General features: G+C 57.4%; 1 protein-coding gene and 1 long non-coding RNA gene across 4 annotated transcripts; one reads left to right on the top strand and one right to left on the bottom strand.

Annotated features, from left to right (window-relative positions):
- Positions 1-241: 241 nt before the first annotated feature.
- LOC104655194 lies at positions 242-11,568 on the bottom strand. Its single transcript, XR_746933.2, has 3 exons — positions 11,133-11,568; positions 10,713-11,024; positions 242-4,062 (listed from the first exon to the last, which is right to left on the bottom strand). It is a non-coding gene; the product is annotated as an uncharacterized LOC104655194 (long non-coding RNA).
- On the top strand, positions 7,551-21,345 carry GATA2 (GATA binding protein 2). Of its 3 annotated transcripts, none has more exons than XM_010354610.2 (6): positions 7,551-7,852; positions 13,715-13,988; positions 14,421-15,062; positions 16,764-16,909; positions 18,818-18,943; positions 19,446-21,345. In XM_010354610.2, the coding sequence occupies exons 2-6, from the start codon at positions 13,760-13,762 to the stop codon at positions 19,743-19,745; spliced, it is 1,443 nt and encodes a 480-aa protein (XP_010352912.1). In that variant the 5' UTR covers positions 7,551-7,852; positions 13,715-13,759; the 3' UTR covers positions 19,746-21,345. The 3 variants fall into 3 exon arrangements, with proteins under 3 accessions (XP_010352912.1, XP_030798524.1, XP_010352905.1); XM_030942664.1 differs by lacking the exon at positions 7,551-7,852 and adding an exon at positions 7,869-8,988; XM_010354603.2 differs by lacking the exon at positions 7,551-7,852 and adding an exon at positions 11,568-13,086.
- The last annotated feature ends 1,534 nt before the right edge of the window (positions 21,346-22,879 follow it).

Here is a 22,879-nt window from a genome sequence, read left to right as displayed (position 1 = left end):
CCACCGCGCCCGGCCAGTTCATTTGTTTTAAATGTACACTTCAATAAGTTTTAGTAAATTTATAGAGTTATAAACCATCACCACAATCTAATTTTAGAACACTTCCTTCACCCCAAGTATCCTGACATGGGTTAAATTTTCATTTCTCTGAGTGAGGGTATGTTTTCTTTCATTTAAGAGAGCCATTTCTATTTCCTTTCCATTGAATTTTCTGTTCATATGCTTTGCTCATTTTTTTCTATTTTTTTATTGATTTGTAGGTACTCTTTATATATTATGCTTCCAGATTAGTGTAAGTGCCTCTCCTCCAAAATTCACCTTGTGGTTCCAATTCTCACAGGCTGGAATTCATAGACCCTGTTGATGGGGCTGCTCCTTTACCACACGGTGAGCTGCCTGCACAGAGTGACCATATTTGATTTTATTCCATGTCCTCTGCTGCCTAGCACAGGGCCTGGCCAGCATAGATCTCTGCAAGTAAGCCTGGACTCAGCAGCAGTCCATCTATGTTCTTTCTTCCCTCAGCATTCTTCTCATAATTTGTGGAGAGTTTTCAATCAGTATGGTGAGTCATATCTGATTCCTCCACTGGACTGACTGCTCCCTGAGGGAGGGCACCATGGCTGTTTTGTTTGCTGCTGTATATCTGGGGTCCATGACAGTGTGGCCTAGCACGTTATTTAAAAGTGCTGATGAGATGAATTTATTAACTAATGAATTACTCAGTGGTTTACAGTACCTGGAAGGAGAAAGATATTGGAAAGCTACAGAGATGGAAAGCCAAAACCAGCAGAGCCACAGCACCTGGTATTTCCATGAGGGGCACATCCCTTACCCGAGGACCTGAAGCGGTTGGGAGGGAACCCTGGTGCACAAGTCCACAGGCGGTAATACTGCAGGACTCCGCCATTATATTGTCATTCAGGAATACAGTCCCAGGGTAGCTCATCTTACAACTTTTCAAGAGAAGCTCGAAATGACGCTCTTTATGTGAAATCTCCCACTTCGAACTGTTGGCAATGATTAGTCACTGCACAGGCCCCTGAGACTTGGGCTGCCAATTTGCAAAGCCTGGGTTTACAAAACAGAACTCTTTTTAAATGCATGCTCACACATAATTCTGCCAGTAATCCTTGGGGGAGGTGGACAGAGGAAGACCCTGAGGCTCAGAGTAGAAAAATGACTTGCATACAGCCACCCAGCTGGTAGGGGTATGTGTGTGCGGAGGAGACGGAGGCAGTCCTGACACCCTGGCCTGAGCTGTCACACAGCTCCTCTTCCAGGAGGGAATTAGGGCATTTCTGAGGGAAGTGAAGCTAATTCTCAGAGCTCCTGGCCAAGGAGTTTGTCACAAGCCTGCCTGGGCAGGTGAAGCTTGGCCTGACACCTCTGAGTCCCTTCCATGGCAGAGATGGGCAGGTTGAGCTCCCACCTGGAAGCCCAGTTGGGCTGCGGCCTTCTCTCCGCTCTCTATACCTCGCTGTCTGTCCGTGCCCCACACACAGCAATTAATCATCACTGCCTCATGACAACTCTGGTATAATTATCTTGTATTATGAGTGAAGTCTCGCCAGCAGGCCAGCCCTCCCTAGAGAGGCCACCGCTCCCTGAGAGCTGGGTGAGAAGTGTTCTCCGCCCCCATGGGCACGGCGGGTGCAAGGATGTGGAGGGGCCTCAGTGGTTCTCTCTCTCCATCCCAGACCCCTCTGGGATGGGGGCAGGTCGGTGGGGCTGGAGTGGCTGCTGAATGACTTACAAAAGTCATAGGGGGAAGGAGGAGTTACTGTAGTGATAAAGAGAAATGACAATGAAGAAGGCAGGTGGCTGGGCCCGTCCAGCCCCCTCTAGTCCTCATTCCCTCATTCCCAGAGTTGCGACTGATGCCAACCAATTGTCAGATACGATTCCAGTTGCTGAGCTGTAGCCACAAACAAAAGAGATCCTGCCCCCTCCCCCGCAAGGATCCTGGCATTCTAGAGGGAGAGTCAGACAACACACACACAGGGGTGAGACTGTGTTAAGCACTATAAAAGAAATGCATAGACAGAGAAGAGTGGGGGACAGGGGAGAAACTTGGCTTTTGGAGAGTGACACTTGAATGGAGGCAGAATGCATTCGGGGTGGAGGGGACAGTAGACTGAAAGGCCCTGGGGTGGGAACACTCTGGAACAGGAAGAGAGTCACTGTGGCTGCAGTGAGGAAGAAGGAAATCAGGTCTGAGAGGTCAGTAAGGGCGACTACATAGGTTCTAAGAGTTTGGCTTTTATTCTAAATTCAGTGGGATGCATTCTCAGAATGCTGCCAACTAAACTGTAGCCTTTGGCAGTTTGCCCCCGTCTATAATTTCCTGCCCATCCATCCATCCATCCATCCATCCCTCCCTCCATCCATTCTTTCAACAAACACTTATGGAGCATCTACTGTGTGTTAGTCTGGCCCTGAGGAACAGTGGTGACAAAGCAAAGCCTCTGCTCCCAGAGCCCGCCTTCTGGAGGTAGACCCTCACCCCACCTCTTCTGCACGGGAACGGGCTCCGCGGACCCCACCCGAGACCCCGCTGCCGCCAGGTGGCGCTCTGCGCCTGCGCTTGGGCAGCGGCCGGGGGTCGCTGGGCCGGGGCTGGGGACAGGGACGGGGCGGGGGAGGGGCGGCGGGGGAGTGGGGGCGGGGCCCGCGTCGCAGGTTGTGTGACTTTGGGTTTGACCTGCCTGGAGATGAGCTAATCCCGCCGTATAATAGACTCCGGGGAGATAGGGAAAATGGCTGCGGCGCTATCTGCGTCGCCATGGGGACCATCGCGCGCGCGCGGGCGGGGCGCGAGCCTGGAAAAATACAGCCTTTGTCGGCGGCGCGTGTCACTCACGGCGCGGGGACCTCAGGCGGCGGGCTCGGGCTTCCTTGTCCCAGCTGCAGAGGCTCTGAGGCTCGGATGCCCGGGTGTCCCCAGACTCCACGGACGGCCCCTCTTCCTTCCACATTCGCACTTTCCGTTTTGATCAAGAAAGTCTCCCGTGACACAGCATGTTCCACCCCATCGCTCTGGCGTCTGTCACCTCCGCACACACCATTCCCTGTCGCTTCCCCAGCCCGGAGTCCACCCACGCTGGCACATGGACAGGACCCGACGACCGCCCTTCCCCCGTGCCCCTCTCGCAGCTCACCTGGGCACACCTGGGCAGAGATACAGCAGGACACACACAGCCTCACGCAGACCCGAGCACACCCCAAAGGCACGCCGGGCGGGAGCGGTGACACTTGCACGCTCATGCCCGGCAGGCACAGGAAGCTTATGTGCCCCGAAACACAACGTAGGGTGGGCAACTGCATGCACACAGCACATCCACCCTAGCGGCCTCCGGCGTGCGCCCCTAAACAGCCACCTCCAGAGCAGACACAGTGAGGCACTCGCAGGATGCTTATCCGCTGCCCTCGGACACGGGGGCTTGCACTCCCATTCCTCCGCCACGTGTCCAGCCACCCTGGGCCGCATGCTTGCCCACAAGCTTAGTGTGGCACCGCCTCCTGTGTGGACCCTCCAACCACCTCATCGGCCGCCTCCGAGGACTTAGCACACACGCATGAGTGTATGAAACATGCATTTCAAAGATGCAGTCATATATACAGTTGCCCACAACCCAGATACGCAGACACAAACACCCACTGCAACACACATCAATTCATACATGGAGCTGTACATAGACATGCAGACACACTCGGATACATCTCCTCCGGGGGCTCAGCACACACGCCTGCCATGCGTGTGCATGGATGGGCTCGCACACGTGCACTTTTTTGTGGTACACTTGTTTGACACACTCGCACACTAGCATCGGCATTAGCCCATGCACTGGCACACCCACGTGTCCATCCAAGCACGCCGGGCACACCGGGGCGCACACTCAGTGGCCCTGGCAGGCAGGCGGGTGGTGCGGGCAAGGGGAGCCCGCGTGCCCCCAGCGGACGGCTATCTGCCTGCCCATCAGCGCGCGGATCTGCGGTGGTAAATGATGCATTCGATGGCGGGCGCATTTGTTGTGCGCTCTCTGAAAGGGCTCCGATAATCTGGAAGGCAGAGATAAGGAACACCATTTATTCCGCGGCACTTTGGAAACAATTCCCAGCCCTGTACAACCCCATTCTCCGGCAGCCTTCGGGAGCCGGGCAGATAACGATTGGCTATTCATTATCTTCGCCGGGAACAAAGATTAGCCGGCCCGAGATGAAAAATTACCCCGGACAGCGGCGCAGCCCCGCGCGGAGCCCCCTGCCCGCCGCTACCGCCCGTGCCTTGGTGTCCCGCCCTGCCCGCGGCCCGCAGCTTATGCCCAGCCCGGCCTCGCCCGGCTCCCGGCCTCCCGCGCGTTCTTCGAGCTTGGTGGCTAAGCCACCAAGTCTTTCCATCTCAGTCTGTCCATCCCATCCTGCCCATCTTTCCTTTGTGTCCCCACTCTTCTCTCTGGGGCCCTTCCCATCCCTGTCCCTCTTCTAGCATTGGCTCTTTGAGCCTCTCTGGGGTTCTCTTCCCATCTCTCTATTTTTGTCTTGTCTCTCTGTCCTCTCTTATCTCTCTCATGTCTCTGTCCATGTCTCTCTGGTTATCATCTCTGCTTTTATTCCCTTCTTTCTGACCCTTTCTGCCACTTTTTAGTTGTTTATTTCTGTCTCCGAGTGTCCCGAAGTCCCAGGCCTGTCCCCACCAGTGCCTCTTCCTCATTGTTTTTAAAACATCTGTCCTTGGGCCTCCCATCTCTTTCCCCACTCCTTGTCTCTGTGGATCTTTCTGTCACCGAATCTCCATTTCTCTTCATCCACCCCACCCTGAGGGCCCCACATCTCCAGGCCTCATACCTCCTGCCCTCTCAAGGCTGTGAACCTGGCCACAGACCAGAGACTGGAAGGCTCCAGCCAGCTCTGGCCTGGCCAGCCCAGCCCCGCCTAGTAGGCAGGAGGCAGGTGGGGTGGGGAGGTGCAAGGCCTGGAACCCCCTTTCCAAGGAAACAAGACAGAAGTAGAAAAGGCCCCATAGGCACCCAGGCCCTGCTCCTGTGCTTCAGACAAGCTCTCCCATGCCCCTCCCCAATGAGGCCCGGGGCCTTGGGATCCGGTGGTCCCAATGAGGACACCTCATTAGAGCAGTTATTCAGCATGGCGCTGGCGACAGCAGATAAGCCTTATCAGCTCATCTCCCCTCCCACAGACAGACAGAAAGTGCCCCAGCAAATGGTACCCTGGAGCTCCACTGGCGGCCTGCCCTGCTGGTTAAGGAAGGTCTGGATGGTGGGTGATCCTGCAGGATGCACACCCCGCATGTCACCGAGGACACACTTTTCCACAGTCCACAGAACAAGGCAGTGCTGGCCACAGAAACATGCATTTCAAAGATATAGTCATATATACAGTTACTCACAACCCAGATATGCAGACACAAACACCCACTGCAACACACATCAATTCATACATGGAGTTGTACATAGACAAGCAGACACACTCGGATACATCTCCTCCTCCCCACCATCAGTTCAAAGATACAATGATATACAATGATACCTATGCTGTTAAAGACAGATGCACACGCACACAGCCAAATACCTGTTCAAATACACAAACAACATGCCCCAACAGCCATCAATTAATAAACAGAATTATACATGGACATCCAGACACATTCAACATACCACACACACACCCCTACACATACACCAGTTCAAGGACACATGCAGACACCCAGGTACAAACTATTAAAGACACACACAGGCCAGGCGCAGTGGCTCACGCCTATAATCCCAGGACTTTGGGAGGTCGAGGTGGGAGGATTGCTTGAGTCCGGGAGTTTGAGACCAGTCTGGGCAACATAGTGAGACCATGTTTCTACAAAAATAAAAATAAAAAAATTAGCCAGGCATGGTGGCACATGCCTGTGGTCCCAGATACTCAGGAGGCTGAGGTGGGAGAATGGCTTGAGCCTGGGAGGTTAAGGCTGCAGTGAGCGGTGATTGAACCACTGCACTTCAGTCTGGGTAACAGATCAAGACCAGGTCTCAAGAAACAAAACAAAACAACAACAACAAAAATACACACAGTTTAACACATGCCTAGATACATGCACATACACACACAAACACACACTCCAAAACACGCCAATTCATAGACATGCCACACACTGCCACAGACACACAGGCAAACACTTGGAAATCCCCACCCCTCTTTACACGAGTCTCTGACATGATGACCCCACAGACACAGAGCCAAAGGGACACACAACCATTTCCACAGACACACTCTCTTGTGCCAGCTTCCAGGGTCATGCTCTGAAATAGCCACATTGTGACCTACCGCCCAATACACAAACTCTCAGAACCCACAAGAAGAAATGGACATACTAATACATCCAGTTTTGCAGACACTCCTGTGTGCTCATAAGTGTGCACAGACACACCTGGGCACACAGGACATAGACTGTGAGCCACACGCATAGAACACACAAACAATGCAATAGTCACCACCAGATTTGGAGAAAGACCTATAGACAGCAGGTGTCACAAAGACCAGGGGCCAGAAACACTCCTCTGGGGCACACCTGGGCACAGGAGCACAGATTTCCCAGTCCTTCCAAGCCCAAGCACTTTCTCTCCGGGCCCAAGGTCCCCAGGTCACTCTTTGATCTGCTGGAATGGGAATCAGGGGTCGGGGTGGGGAGACACTGACTGGCTGAATCCCTTAGTAAGAACTTTGGCAGCACAAGAACTGAACTCTTTTTGCCCACAAACCCAGGGGCCTTCTGGGGATGAGGACTCCCACACTCCCTTTCTCCCCTCCTCCTGCCCCCCACTTCTGTGAACAAGCCCTGTGCACCCTTCCCTGCTTCCCCCATTGTGAGAGTCTGCCCCAAGGAGATGGGCCAGGGGGACGCCAGACAGTGGACTTCTAAAGTGCTCAGGGTCCCCCAGAGTTAGGAACTGGAGTGGGAGTGGGACAGGGAGAGGGGCTACGCCTGCACTTAGCTAAACCAGCCTGGCAGTGAGGGCGTCCTGAGTGTGAGCCAGAGTGCCAAGTTGCATCTGATTGTGTGATCGTGTGTGTTGGTGTGACCCAGGCCGTCTGTCTGAGGATGTCCTCACGGCCACAGCTGCGTGCACATGTGCAGGGATGTGTGCGTGTCCATGTGAGCACTCCTGGAAGTGGGTTGAAGACAGAGGAGCAGGCGTCTGTGTACCATTGTCAGTGAGTGCGTGTGCCCACAGCTCCTGAGGGTCCCCAGGGAGAGTTTCAGTAAAGACGTGTCCCAAGCTTTCTGAGCGAGCATCCCTGAGGTCAGGGGCGCGCGTGTGCGCTCCGGAGAGGGCGGGAGCGGCCTGGAGTGTGGATGCGCAGGGTGTGCACGCCCTGAGTGCCTAGCGGCCCTTGGCTGGCCAGGCGGCTGGACCTGGTAGGCCGGGTGCAGAGCCCCGGGCACCCTCCTGCCCCCTGCGGCGCTCCCGCCCCCGTCGCCACCCCCTGCCCCCCCGCAAAGTGATGTCGAAATAAAAAGCCGCGTTGCGGCCGGTGGGGGAAGAGAGAGGCAGCGTGAGCACGAGGAAGGTAGGGAGGCCAGCGCCGCTGCCGGGGCTCGGTGCTCAAGTCTGTCTATTGCCTGCCGCCACCTCCATCCTAGCAGGGCCCCATCGCCCACCAGGCGGACAAAAGCAGTCCGCTGAACACCATGCGGCCGCTCGGCGTGCCGCCCAGGCTCTGCTGGTGAGCGCCGCCACCCAGCGCCCAGGTCCCGCGAGCCCGCCTGCCGCGCACCTCGCCCTGCTCCCAGCTCTGCTCCGGCCCCGTCCGCCCGGGGGCGCCGCCCACCGCGCCTCGCTCGGTGAGTTCCCTCCACTTCCATCCGCCCGGGCCGGGCCCTTTCCGCCCCCGGCCCGGCCCGGCCCGGCCCGCCTGGCACCCGAATCTCTTGGTCCGTTTGCCCTGTGGCCCCTACCTTTGGGGCTCGCCTTGGCCCTGCCAGAGACCGGAAACCCTGGTTATAGGGACTTCAACCAGAGGGAGTATTTGGTGACCCGGGCACAGCAGGCCCGCCTCGGGCCTCCTGTCTTCCCATTTCTCGGAGCCACAGGCCACGAGACCCCGGCATTCCCAAAGCCTCGCAAAGCACCCCCGCCTCCTGCCCCCCGAACTGGGGCCTTTGTCTCGGTCGCCCCCAACCCCCAGGCCGCGGCGGCGGATGCGTCCGAGCCGGGCCGCCGAGCGACGGCTGCACCTGCCGGCTGGTCCCGTGCGCCGGCTTTTCGCGGCTTAACCCGGCCCGCTCCTGTTTGCGCCCCCGCGCGCTGCGCCCAGCGGACCTTTATCCTGTGTGACTGGGGTGCGTGTGGGGGAGAGCGCCGGGTCTGGAAGTCTCCCCCCACCCCAAGCCGGAGTCTGAATCCGTTTAGTGGGATTTCAATAAGAATGGGGCCGCCGCGGGCTCGAAGATCTGCCGCTGGTAGGCGTAGACGGCGTTCTGGATCTGTCTGAAAACCGGGCATTTAAAATTATTCGGTGGCGGCCAGGCTTGAACTCCGGGTTGCTCCAACTCCGAGGGGAAAGGCCCCGCGTTCAGGGCCCCCATGTGTGGTGGCCGCTCCTTTACCGGAAAACAAGGAAGGAAATTCGTTGTTTTGGAAAAAGCCTCCTCTCCCGAGGTTGGGAACATCTGGTGGTGAGCTCCAGGTCTACGCAGGCACCCCGTACTGGGATTCGTTTATGAGCAGGCAGGATTCGAGAACCAGGTAGGGCCCGTGCGGCAGCCGAGGCGTCTGGAGAGCGTTTCCCAGGCGGGTTGACAAATTGCAGACAAATTGTGTCTAACGAAACGGATTTACCAGTTGTCAGGCCGCCGGCCCCTGCCGCTCCGAGTAAACCCTCCGAGTAAACCGTGGCTGTTCGTGGAGGAGGGAGAAGCACGGCCCAATTGTCTCCGGGTCTCAGCAGGGTCCCGCGGGGAGCCTGCCAGGCTTTAAGGTAGGGGTCAGAAGCCAGAAGCGATATCGAATCTCGGAGGCGCCTGGGTCCAGGTTGCCGAGACACCTAGGACGTGGGGGGCCACAGACTCTACGATTCCCAAAGACGCAGAACAGGAATGGGGTGGGAGAGCCTGCAATGAGGCCGAGGGAGGGAGCCTTCTGCTTTGGGGGGCTGGAATTGAACCCCAAAGAGCAGGAGGGGCCGTTATAGCCGTAGTCCCTCCTTGGGCACACCCCTCCCCCGCTCCAGGGATGGCTGCTGGCCTGAGATCTAATGCCTCGGCTTTAAGGGAACTTCCAAACCCATCTGCTAAGGCATCCCACTTCCTCCCCGTACCCCTCAAGGTTATTGCCAGTGTGGGACTGGGAGGCTGCTGGGTTGCGAATTAAATTTCTCTATGGAAGGTAATCCCATAGCAAATGGGTTTCCTTGACACCCCACCCCCAGCCCCACACTGCGGGCCAATTAGCTGCCCATAAGGAAAAGGCGAGAAGAATTAGGTTACAAAGGGAGGGCAAACTTATGGTCCCAAAGGGGCCACCTCGGATGAGCTAAGTTTAAACAAAGGGCTCAGAGGGGAGGGCTGGACGGCCCGGGAGACCTGGGCAGCTCTGTGTCCCACCTGGGACCAGCGGCTTAGTAGAGGCCTGAGAAGCACTCTAGAACCGGATACCAGATCTGCTACCTCCCCAGCTCCCAGGCAGAAGCACCCAGGTCAAATTGTGGCGATCACCTATGTGAGTTCTCGGGCCACTTGAAAAGGGTCCTTCGAAAATTCTGTTTCCTGAATGACCTTCTCCAGTCCTCGGAGAAATCTTGTTCCCAAGTAAGGAAAGTGACAGCTTCTTAATGTGATGGCAGCGCCAGCATTTCCAGCTATGCTCCCGAACAAACAAAATACTGAAAAAGGGAACGTGTCTCTCTGAAGGTGTTCTGGGGACCCCAAAGTTCGAGCCCATAAACTGGAGTAAATCTGCTCTCACCAGGCCTGGAACAGCGCCGCAAGACCCCAGCCGATTCTGGGGGCTGCGTTGACCCTCCCCGGGAGTTTGTTTGGGGCCCGAGGTGGGAGGACCATGTCTTCGGCCTAGTGGGGAGGGGCCCGGTTGGTGTTCCTCGGTCTGCCTGACTCACACAGACATTGACGAGCGCGGGTCCCCCTTTAATGTCCATCTGGGCGCCGTGCTACCTGGCGCCGCATTTCTCTTTCCCAGGCGGGTTCGTTTCCGCCAGAGAATGCAGCAGTCCCGCATCCTACGCAGGACCTGCAACCGATGTGGAGGCTTCGGTCAAGCCGTCCCCTGCCTGCGTTGTCGAGGAAGGCAACCCCAAGGCCTGAAGGGATCTGGCAGAACTCCTCTTTCCTTTTTTTCCTCTACACCCGGATTGCGGACAAGGAGGCTGGTTCAGGTCTCCTGAGGCCCCCGCTCAAGCACTCCTTAGCCGTCCTGCTAAGCCCCTCTGTGCGGCGATTTTCTGAGCTGCCGAGTGGGATAATTAAATCCCCTCCCTCGCTCCGCTCTGTGCCAAGGCAGGCGGCAGTGCAGGGCTGACGTTTGGGCAGGGGACTCAGCCACGCTGGCCACCTCCACTACCGCAGTGGCTGGGACCCTGCCGCGAAGGGGTTAGACGCCGAGCTCGCTGCGCTGAAACTGGGGATACACACAGAACGGGGGAGGGGGTAGTTTTTACCGCGCCAGTGGGAGAAAAAGGAGAATTACCTGCTTTCTCGAGGGCCGTGCGTAGCCACTTCCCTGAGAGCCGCGGCACCGATCGCGGCCGGGCGGGAAGCTTCCGCTCGGCCCTGGCGTTCACAGTCCAGCGGCCAGCTGCCGGTCTGCCTTCCGCGCTGGGTCCCAGGGTTCGCGCTCGAGCAGGGTAGCTTCGCGCTCGAGCAGGGTAGCTTTGCCGGACACGGGCGATTATCCCTGGGGACGCGGTGTCTTTCAGAGGGTCTTGCTAGTCTCCGGAGACCCCAAATAGGCTCGAACTCCGCGGCGATCTCATTTTACGCATTGATGAAGAATCGTAAGCTAAAGGATGGGAAAAGTTGAGGGACAGACGGACAGAGAGACAGTGGGTCCCGGCGGGACCGCACGCGTTGAGGGGAGCACGAACTGGGAGACACGGAGACGGCTCACCTGCCCGGCCTGGCCGCGGAGGTTCGGCGCCAAGGGCCTCGCGCTCGGCCTCCCGCCCCCGGCCCGCCTTCCCGGGCTGGCGCCGGCCTCCGCTCCCGCAGAGTGGAGTTCCGAGCAGACTGGGCTCCGCGCGCTCCAGAGTGGAGGGGAGCGGGAGGCTCAGCAGGCGGCTCCGGCAGGCGGGTCCCCCAAGGGCACGAGACGCGCTGGTTCCCAGCCCAATGGAGCTCTGCGCCCCCCAGCCCCGCGCTCTACCTGCGCTGGGGCCTTGGACAGACAAACGGACGCCAGACGCCTAGGTAGGAGGAGGCCTCAGCCTGAGCCCGCGCCCCCTTGGCGCTGCCGTGAGCTGGCCTGGGAGGGGGTGACGGGGGCGCGCCCGCGGAGCTGGGCCCAGCCGGGCGCCCCCGGAGCTGAGGGGACCGAGGGCTTTCCTCCCTCCTCGGATTATTAAAAAGTTCATTTCCTGGCGAATCGGGTGACGTCAGGGGCTCGGCGTCGCGGTGGCGGGGCCGCCCGGCCGGAGAAGCCGCCTCCAGTTACCCAATTACCGACTGTCAATCCCGCCGCCCCTCCCCCACTCTCCCGGGGGTGGCCGGGACCCCAGCCCTCCTCCTGCCCCCGACCCACACAGGGGCCCTCTGGACATCTACCCCGCCAGCCTCGGGACCAACAGGGAAGAGGGCTGGAGGACGCTGTTGAGTCCTCCCAGTACTCGCACCTGTCTAGGTCCCCCCAAATGCCCTTGTCCTGGAACCCCTCCTCGGTCCGGGGCCGCCTTCGAGCCTTCGTCTCCCCAGTCTGTACAATGGGAGGGAGCAAGACTTGTGCGCCCGGCCCACTCGACTCATAGAGCCGATCTCCGGGCTGGAAGTGAGTGGGGAGCAGTTTCAGGTGACTTAGAAGACTGAGACCTCAGACCACCGCTTCCCCCTCACCAGAGGCCACCTCGGGGACCCCTGGAGGAAAAAATGCCACCTCCTGCCCGGGGGCGTCTCCCTCCAGCTGGCGCCGGCGCCAGTCCGGGTCTCCATGGCCTCGCCCCAGGCAATTGGGCCCGTTGGCCTGCGAAGGCCACGCCCGGGGAGGGGATGCCCCCTCCCCCTCTCTGGAGCCACCGGCCCGGCCACCTCCACTGGGTCAAGCACAGCCCTGAGCGGCCGCGTGTCCGAGGCCCAGGTGCCCTCTAGAGCCCTGTAGTTCCTGCCCCACTCTGCCCCTCCCGGCTCCTGCTGTTCTGTTCCACCGCTGTACTGCATGCCCTCCCAACCCCCCGTCCACTCAGACAGCGCCCGAGCTAGGGGAGGGAAAGGTCTGGGTAGGTAACTGCGCTCGGACTGACCACGTTCAGCAGTGAAGGAGCGTGGCGGGGTTAGGGTCTCGGGGAGAGGCCATCCAGAGGGTGCGCGGCCCGGGCTCCTGGGGAGGGGCCAGTTGGTTAGTTACTGCTAGTTACGCCCAGAGCTTCGAGGGATCCCGGAGTGTTCGCAAGAGGGGCTGCAGGGATCGGGCCTTGGGGTGAGGGTCCCTTAGTGGTGGGGCGCGTTGGCAGCAGGGGCCTCCAGGAGCGCGCAGGGAGGGGACCCGCCGGCGGAGGGGGGCTGGCCCGCGGGTCAGTCCCGGAGTCCAGCGGTTCGGGAATTGCGGACGCAGCCAATGGGAGGCGGAGGCTGGGAGGCGCGCGGCGCTGATTGGCTGGCGTGGGCTTCTTAGGCGTGCGCGGCCCCCGCTTCATGTCTGTGCAGGAGTAGGCAGCTGGCGCCAGGGCGGCCGGAGGATGCCGAGGGGCCGGAGCCGGGAGGGCCCGAGGCCGAGGCGCAAGCTACCCCCTGCTCCTACCCTGTAAGCCCCGCCAGCCTCTGGACGTGCTGTCCCTGGGCCCGTCGCCCCCGGGGCTCCCGCCGGAGCTCCTTCACTCTGAGGCCGAGTCCCTACCCTCCCCACGGCTGCGTGTGTAAGTTTGGGGTTCGAGAGCCGCCTGGGGGCCTGGGGCGCTCCTAGCTTTGAGGGGACTCTGGGGGGACTTAGGGCGGGGTGACCAGGCTGCGGGCTACTGCTTTGGTGTGCCTTGTTGAGAGGTCCTGATTGTGCCGCTTAGGACTGCACTCAGGGGACTGCGTGTACATGTTTTGGGGGTTGAGGTCAGTATCTGGCGCCAAGCGTGGGTGTGTGCGTGTTGCTGGGATCAAGTGCCCCACTGGGTGCCCGGGTTCCTGTCTGCAACTTTTGAGTCTGTGTTCATGTGTTTGTCTACCGGGCGGGGGGGCTCAGTGTGAGTGTCCGACTGAAGTGCTGCTCCGTGCGTTTGTTGGGGTCACTGGTGTCGGGACCCGTCCCCGGGTGTGACCCCATGTGCACGGGTGTGTGATTCTGCAGCCGCGGGTCACCACGTGAGTGTGCGTGGCTGAACCCCCTCCCCCGCCTTCCTTTCGTTTTGAGCCTTGGGCTTTCCTCCCACCCGGGACTGGTGCTCTTTCTCATCGGAGCTGGGCTGGGGCTCCGCGGGGCGCGGGACACCTCGTGGTGGGACTTTGGGGGTGTCAGACCCTGGCGGCACGCCTCACGCCCCCTTCCTGGCGCAGGGCCGTTGCCGCCTCCACCCAGACCCCGAGCCGCCGCCGCCGGCCATGGAGGTGGCGCCGGAGCAGCCGCGCTGGATGGCGCACCCGGCCGTGCTGAATGCGCAGCACCCCGACTCGCACCACCCGGGCCTGGCGCACAACTACATGGAACCCGCGCAGCTGCTGCCTCCAGACGAGGTGGACGTCTTCTTCAATCACCTCGACTCGCAGGGCAACCCCTACTACGCCAACCCGGCTCACGCGCGGGCGCGCGTCTCCTACAGCCCCGCGCACGGTGAGCGCTGGGCCGGTGGTGATGGGAACCCAGGCGCCGCGCGCCAGGCTAGGGAGGGGAGGAGGGCCCGGCTGCTTGCTTCCCGGATGTGGGATCCGCAGGAATAGAGCTGCTGAAAAATCGGGACGGGAAAGGTGGGGGCAGCGGCCGATTGGGGAGGGTCTGGGACCCACAGGGTTTCTGCCCACTTTCAGCTGGCCCGTGAGGGTTCCCTGTAGGGCCTGTCCGGTGGGGTTCCTTCTGTGCCACTTGTCCTTCAGCTCGGACTAACATTCCTGATTATTACCGGTGGGGCGTTATGTTTCTGGTTTTTTTTGGGAGGCGATGACTGCTGGTTCTGGGAGTCGTGATCTCATGTCTGTCAGGGGCGTCCCTACCTCTGTCTACACTGATCTTTTTGCCCACCCTGACCCTCTCTCTCTCTGCCCGCAGCCCGCCTGACTGGAGGCCAGATGTGCCGCCCACACTTGTTGCACAGCCCGGGTTTGCCCTGGCTGGACGGGGGCAAAGCAGCCCTGTCTGCCGCTGCGGCCCACCACCACAACCCCTGGACCGTGAGCCCCTTCTCCAAGACGCCACTGCATCCCTCAGCTGCTGGAGGCCCTGGAGGCCCACTCTCTGTGTACCCAGGGGCTGGGGGTGGGAGCGGGGGAGGCAGCGGGAGCTCAGTGGCCTCCCTCACCCCCACAGCAGCCCACTCTGGCTCCCACCTTTTCGGCTTCCCACCCACTCCACCGAAAGAAGTGTCTCCTGACCCCAGCACCACCGGGGCTGCTTCTCCAGGCTCATCTTCCGCGGGGGGTAGCGCAGCCCGAGGAGAGGACAAGGACGGCGTCAAGTACCAGGTGTCACTGACGGAGAGCATGAAGATGGAAAGTGGCAGTCCCCTGCGCCCAGGCCTAGCCACTATGGGAACCCAGCCTGCTACACACCACCCCATCCCCACTTACCCCTCTTATGTGCCGGCGGCGGCCCACGACTACAGCAGCGGACTCTTCCACCCCGGGGGCTTCCTGGGGGGACCGGCCTCCAGCTTCACCCCTAAGCAGCGCAGCAAGGCGCGTTCCTGTTCAGGTAAAGGCAGGTGCTGGGGACTTCGTGGAAGAGGGGAGCATTTGCGTTTTTGTGGTGGAGGGCTGTGACTTGGGAGAGGGGGCAATGTCGGTTTCCCAGATCTGGGAATGGGTGATGTCTTCTCTAATAGTCCCCAACAGATGTTTGAAACCCCTGGGTCGGAGAGAGGAGACTCTAAAACTTTTACCATTTTCTTAAGTGTTTCCGGTGGACCCCCAAAGTTCAGTTCCTTGACCCAGGGTTGGTCACTGCCTGACCAGGACACAGAATGGGAATTCCCCCTTCCCCTTCCTGAATCCTAAGTGAAAATTCAAGCCACCTCAGGACTTAGCATGTGAAGCGAGGGAAGTGAGTCTGTATGTGCATGTGTTTGGGAGCATGCGTGCATGTGTGTACGTGTGTCTGTGTGCATGTTGTGTGTGCATGTTTCAGGCATTCCGGAGGTTCTAGACCCTTAAGGAATCTGGGTCTCCAACTCAATCAGTTTGATCTTGGGATTCCGATGGATCCCCCACCTCCTTGGGAGATTTCCCCCAAAGCAAAATTCCCGGGACCTGCTCCTGCTCCCTGCCCTGGCCAGGCCCTTCCCTCTCCCTTCCTGAGGGCTGGAGTGAGGGGATGAAGCTGCAGTGCGCCCGCCCCTTTTCCCGCAGCTGGCCAAACTGGGTTTGTCCAAGAATCTGGCCACAGAGCATAAACCCAGAAACTGGTGGCTAGTGTGGAGTTCCCGCTATCCATGTCTCTTTACCTGGTCCCTTTGAGCCACAGAGCAGGAAGGTTTGTAAAACAGTTACTCCTGAGGGCAGGAACCACCTTCTTTTGCCAGTCTGTACTGCTCATTTAGTTTAAACTAAATCAAGAACAACTTCCTGGGGAACACGATGCCAGGCAGCGATCCTGCTCAACTTCGTCCCCAGCCCCAGCCCCAGCCCCTGCTGGTCCCAGCCCCCGCTGAGCCCAGGCTCAGGATCCTAGTTCTGCTCTGGCCCCTCAGCTTGCGTTTTCTTGGTCCTTTTCCCCAAGTTTGTTTTGCATTTTATTTGAATTCCAGATGGCCTTTTAACTGGAAAAAAAAAATTACAAACAAAAAACCGAGGCCACTTATCTAAAAAAGAAAGAGCTTATTATTTATTTTATTTTAAAGAACAACAACTTCGATCCATTTTTTCCAGGTCTCAGAAAAATTCTGGGGCTTCGGTGGAAGAGGAGAAAAGTTGGGGAGAAAGAGGGAAATGATTCTGGACTTAGAGCAGAAAGACGGGCTGGGGCAGACACAGTTGGGTAGAAAGGAGAGGGACAAAAGAGGAGAGGGAAAGAGGCGCGCCGGAGCGGGAAGGAGAGAGCCTCCTGGGCCCAGCCAGGTTGAGCTGGGTGAATCCTGCCACTGCCCTACCCTCGGCAAAGTTTGCAGTAAATACGCTCCTGGTTGCTCCAGAACGCCTGGGGCCCTGGGCCCCTCCTCCCCTCCTCCTTCGTTTCCATCTCTCCTCGGGAGGATTGGAAGCAGGGGATTTGGCCTTAAAGGACTCTGGACCTGGGCCCCCTCCCATGTGGGAAACCCTCTGGGTCCCTCTTCCTGCCCAGGCTGTCGCAGTCAGGCCCAGGCCAACCGCGTGCTTGGCCGGTGCTCGCCTGCCCTGGGTTCCTTCCAGAGACCTTGCCGGTTAAGCAGGCCCTGTGTCTCTCCCTGTCCCCCTGCAGAAGGCCGGGAGTGCGTCAACTGCGGGGCCACAGCCACCCCTCTCTGGCGGCGGGACGGCACCGGCCACTACCTGTGCAATGCCTGTGGCCTCTACCACAAAATGAACGGGCAGAACCGGCCACTCATCAAGCCCAAGCGAAGACTGGTAGGAGTGGGCACAGGTGGCTGGGAGGGGGCTTCTGGGCAGGAGCTGGCGGTTAATTAAGGGAAAAAAAAAACTCCTTCAAATGCAGATGCTTTGCCGCTTGAAATCCTCTTTTATCATGAAAAGCACTGGGATGTCAGTTGGGTCATCCCTCTTTCTGGCCAGATTCTTTCGGGCCAGATTTCCTCCTCGGGTATAGGGAGCCCACCGGGTACCCTTGCGCCACCCCACTGTGCTCCGGGATCCCCAAAGTTGAGTGTCCACGGGCTGGACTCCTGTCCTCTGGCCTCTGCTTAGCTCTTTTTTAAAAATAGGGCCATGAAGTATTTTTCCTTGTGGCTCAGCCCTCCCCAACAGCCCCACTCACAAGCTCCTCGTGCTTATTTAAATAAAACACAAACTCACACTGGCCGCTAAAAAAACCTGCCCTTTATTATTTTTCCATGGAGTCACCTATACTGTGTATTTTCATTTGAGTGATTTTAAAAAAATGCCCTTTCGGATCTCCTGCCGGAGTTTCCTATCCGGACATCTGCAGCCTGAAGATAAGGAAACTTCGTGTATCTGTTTCCGGACTCTGCGAGTTTTTAGAGTCTCCTCAGCTCAGTCCTGCCTCTTGCTGGGCTGTTTTGAAATTTCTAATACCCTCCACTCTGCAAATAATGCGTAAAATGCTAAGAATAATAAATATATTTTTTCAGGGCGAAGTGATTTATGAGGCTTAAATCGTTCCCTGCTTTGGGGGCCTTTTTTTTCCCCTGGAGCGAGGGCGGGGTGAGGCCCGGGTGGGGGTAGAGGTGGAGGACGCGGCCTGAGTCAGAATTCCAGCTTCAGGCTGCTTACTCACCCCTCCCTGCCCCCGCGGCTGCAGTCCCTCTGTCCCTTCTGTGACCAGGCTTGGGCCAGGGGCCATTCCAGGCTCTGCAGGCCTCAGCCTCCAGCTCCCAACACTTGCCACCTGGTGCACTCCTGCCTGCGGTTCTCTGGGAAGTGTTGGGGGACCCCTTCTGTCACTGTGGGGTTGGCGTTGGTGGAACCGGGAGAAGGGATCTGCTTTCTTGGGTAAAGCCTCCCGCTGGCTTCTCTCTCCAGGGACCAGGCGCTCATTTCCAGACCCTGCCTCTGCCAGGCGTTTCCTGAGGGACTAGGACTCAGAGGGGCTGGGGGTGTTAAAGCTCTAAGGGTTGGGGTATGGGTGGCTGCGTAGGTGGGGATCAGCATTCGGGTCAGCTGAAGGGATGGAAAAGTTCTGTGTCTGCACTGCCCACTGTGGTAGCCCCTGGCCACATGTGAATATTGATCACTTGATATGTGGTTAGTGCAATTGAGGGAACTGGATTTTTAATTTTGTTAATTTGTAGTTAGATCTTATTTAAATGGCTCCCTGTGGCCAGCTGCTACGGCGTGAGACGGTGCAGCTCTGCACTCTGTAAACCTGTGCTGGCCTCAGCTATACTGGCTCATCCAGGATTATGAATTTTGAGCAGAGTTGTGCTAGAGGAGACACAGAATCAGCCCCAGATCCAGGGGCTCGAGGGGGACCAAGCCAGCTCAGCCTCAGGATGCCTGTGCTACTAGAGAGGCCCTTCTCAGGGCCTCAGTTTCCCTATTTATGGAGTTAGAGTGCAGGGTAGTTGGGGGAGGTAGCTAATTCTGCCCTCTAGCTCTTGCAATCCCATTGATTCTAACATCAGGCTTCTGAGAGTTCTTTATTCCAAAGTTCTGTGAGTCTTGACTTATTTCATTCTCAAATTCTGAAATTCCATGGTTCTGAGATGCTTTGATTCCCCTGTGAGATTTAGCCCTCCTTGACTGAGTTGGTGGGGACTGGGGCTGGAGCGAGGGTCAGGGAGGGAGGTCGAGGTGGGCGTGGGAGCCCAGCCTGCTGACGCTGCCTTGCCCTCCCAGTCGGCAGCCAGAAGAGCCGGCACCTGTTGTGCAAATTGTCAGACGACAACCACCACCTTATGGCGCCGAAACGCCAACGGGGACCCTGTCTGCAACGCCTGTGGCCTCTACTACAAGCTGCACAATGTGAGTGTGCCCCGCCCCGGCCGCCCCACCCCTCCCCGGGGACCTCTGCTCTTTGTGCCGCCAGGCAAGAGGCCCCAGCCACAATATCCAGCTTGGCTTGGCTTGGGAAGCCGCTGCCCTGAGCGAGCGCCAGAAGGGCTTCCCGTAAGAGGGGGCGCCTTGCCTCTGTTCAGGAGATGGAGCTGGCTAGGACAGGGTCTCAGGGGGTAAGGAAGTGGTTTCTCTGCTTAAAAAAGGTCAAGGTGGAGGGGAGGACTTCAGTTGGCTGCGCAGTGCTGGTATGCGGTGGGCAGAGCCAGGGAGGGTGTGGATCAACCCCATACACCAGAACCTGCCCTTCCTGGAATTGTAGCCATCTGGTGATGGGACTGTGAAGGTCGGGCACAATTCCTGGCTTCCTGGGACCCTCAGCTTGACCTGCCTCTGGTCCACGCTGTGGCAGGGGTGGGACATGTTGCTGGAGGAAAGAATTGGCCCTCTGAAAGCTGGTGATTGCCTCTAGGTTAACAGGCCACTGACCATGAAGAAGGAAGGGATCCAGACTCGGAACCGGAAGATGTCCAACAAGTCCAAGAAGAGCAAGAAAGGGGCGGAGTGCTTTGAGGAGCTGTCAAAGTGCATGCAGGAGAAGTCATCCCCCTTCAGTGCAGCTGCCCTGGCTGGACACATGGCACCTGTGGGCCACCTCCCGCCCTTCAGCCACTCCGGACACATCCTGCCCACTCCGACGCCCATACACCCCTCCTCGAGCCTCTCCTTCGGCCACCCCCACCCATCCAGCATGGTGACCGCTATGGGCTAGAGAACAGATGGACGTCGAGGACCGGGCACTCCCAGCATGGGTGGACCAAACCCTTAGCTGCCCAGCATTTCCCGAAGACCGACACCACTCCTGCCAGCCTGGCTTGGTCCAGCACCCCTTCTCCTGGAGGGCGCCCAGCAGCCTGCCAGCAGTTACTGTGAATGTTCCCCACCGCTGAGAGACTGCCTCCGCACCCGGCCGCTGCCCAGGTGGGGTTTCCTGCATGGACAGTTGTTTGGAGAACAACAAGGACAACTTTATGGAGAGAAAAGGAGGGGACGGGACAGACGAAGGCAACCATTTTTAGAAGGAAAAAGGATTAAGCAAAAATAATTTATTTTGCTCTTGTTTCTAACAAGGACTTGGAGACTTGGTGGTCTGAGCTGTCCCAAGTCCTCCGGTTCTTCCTCGGGACTTGGCAGGTCCACTTGCCAGGGCTCTGGGGGCAGATTTGTGGGGACCTCAGCCTGTACCCTCTTCTCCTCTGGCTTCCCTCTCTGAAACAGCCAAACTCCAGGCTGGGCTGAGCCAAAGCCAGAAGGGCCACGGCCCCGGGAGGGTGAGCTGGTGCCTGCTTTGACGGGCCAGGCCCTGGAGGGCAGAGACAATCACGGGCGGTCCTGCACAGATTCCCAGGCCAGGGCTGGGTCACAGGAAGGAAACAACATTTTCTTGAAAGGGGAAACGTCTCCCAGATCGCTCCCTTGGCTTTGAGGCCGAAGCTGGTGTAACTGTGTCCCCTTAGCGCAAGCCACAGCCTGTCTTGTTTGTCAGGTGGACCCTGTAAATACATCCTTTTTCTGCTAACCCTTCAACCCCCTCCCCTCCTACTCCGAGACAAAAGAAAAAATATTAAAAAAAAATGCATAAGCTTAACTCACTGATGAGTTAATTGTTTTATTTTTAAACTCTTTTTGGGTCCAGTCGATTGTACATAGCCACAGAAGCCCTGCTACGAAAGGAGTAAACCCTACACACAAGGTTGGAGCTTTGCAATTGTTTTTGGAAAAGAGCTGGGATCCCACAGTCCTAGTATGAAAGCTGGGAATGGGGAGGGGCCTTTACTGCCCTTGGTTTCCCAGGGCTGGTTGGCATTTGCTGGCCTGGCAGGGGGTGAAGGCAGGAGTCGGGAGCAGGTCAGGACCAGGACCCAGGGAGAGGCTGTGTCCCTGCTGGGGTCCCAGGTCCAGCTTTGCTGTGGCTGTCTGGATCCTTCCCAAGGTACAGCTGTATATAAATGTGTCCCGAGCTTAGATTCTGTATGCGGTGATGGCGGGGTGTGATGGCCTGCGAGGGGCCCCTGGCCCAGGAGGAGGATTGTGCTGATGTAGTGACCAAGTGCAATATGGATGGGCAGTCGCTGCGGGGAGCACCAAGGCCAGAAGTAACTTATTTTGTACTAGTGTCCGCATAAGAAAAAGAATCGGCAGTATTTTCTGTTTGTATGTTTTATTTGGCTTGTTTTATTTTGGGTTAGTGAACTAAGTTATTGTTAATTATGTACAACATTTATATATTGTCTGTAAAAAATGTATGCTATCCTCTTATTCCTTTAAAGCGAGTACTGTTAAGAATAATAAAATACTTTTTGTGAATGCCCCTGGCCTGTCTTGTGGGCTCCCAGGGTGCCGAGTCCCGGGTGTGAATTTGGGCAGCCAGATTGCATTGCTCTTGTCGGCGGGGTGGCTGCGAGGGGAAGGCCCCTGGAATCCAGGATGGGGCCCTGTTGGGCCTGGGTCTGATTTTGCCACTGACGTCCTGATGCTCCTCCCCTGAATTGCTCCCATCTGGATTTCCTGTCACTGCACCAGGGGTCCTAGTGAATGGGAGGATACTGGGGAGGCGCAGGGAGGCTGTGGTTTCTCCAGCCTGTGGTCCACCCCTGAGGGCTCAACGAGGCTCCTACAAACCCCATCTCCATTTGCTTCCTTCCAGGTGCTGAGCTTCCTCTCAGCTCTGGTTTCTGAGATATTTGGTCATCAATATTCCTGTTCATTGACAGACTTGACCAGCAGTGTCTGTGATCACTGATGTCATTGATTGCTGTCATCTTTGATGAGTGATGTTGGTCATCAATGATAGGCACCATGACTGATATTCCAGATCAATGACATGTCTGATCATGAGAGCCTGCCATCAGAGACACCTGATGACTAGCAACTGATCACCAATATTTCATCAATGCCTCTGCTCAACCATGAGTTTGGTCACTGACACCCACAAAATGTGATCACGAATGTCTCCAGTGACTGTCTTTGCTCACCAGTACTATGTCTGATCATAGTATCTCTTCTCACCAATGTGTTGATCGCCAATGTGCTTTGTCACTAATGTTCTAGGCCATCAATAAGTATGACCACCAATGTAATTGATCCGTGTTTTTTTCTAGTGATAGATCGATCACTCACATGTGATCTCCAGTATCTCTGATCACACTGTTTCTTATCACCAGTGTTTCTTTAACAATGTCCTTGGTCAGTTGTTTCTGATCACCATTATTTCTAACCAGCGATGTGCCTGACGACCAATGTCCCTGATCATAGGATCCTCTCCCCATCAAGTTTCCTATCAATGTAGTCACTAGTGTTTCTGGTTCCCAATACCCCTGATTGCTCAACACTGATCATCAAGATCTCTTATCGCCAATGTCTCTGATGCCCAACATCAGTGATTGCTGAATCTTCTTCAAAGTCTCTGCTGACCAATGCCCCTATTTTCCAAAGTCCCTTATACCTCTGATCACTGACCTCCCTGGTCATCAATATCCCTGGTCATCAGAATACCCAGTCACCAATGTCTCTGATCACCAAATTCTCTTAATCATTGATGCCTCTGCTCACCAGTGCCCTTGATCCCTAATGGTCTGCATTTGGTTCTCTTCACCAAGATCTCTGGACCCCATGTCTCCAGTCATTGAATCTGGTCACTAATATCTCGTATATCTTTGGCCACCAAGGACATGGACACCCAATGCTTCCCCCACTAATGCTCCCGGTCACTCACAGCTGAAGCCACCCATGGCCCTAATCAATGATTGATGACACATTTGATCAATGATAATTCTGGTTACCAAGACCCTTGAACACTGGCTCCTGATGGCCAGTGTGTTGCACACCCCTCCCTGACCAGGTTGT

This window comes from Rhinopithecus roxellana, chromosome 1 (assembly GCF_007565055.1).
Source record: "Rhinopithecus roxellana isolate Shanxi Qingling chromosome 1, ASM756505v1, whole genome shotgun sequence".
In the NCBI taxonomy this organism is placed as follows: domain Eukaryota; kingdom Metazoa; phylum Chordata; class Mammalia; order Primates; family Cercopithecidae; genus Rhinopithecus; species Rhinopithecus roxellana.
Note: the sequence above shows the minus strand (reverse complement) of the source record. Positions and strands in the feature narration are given on the sequence as shown.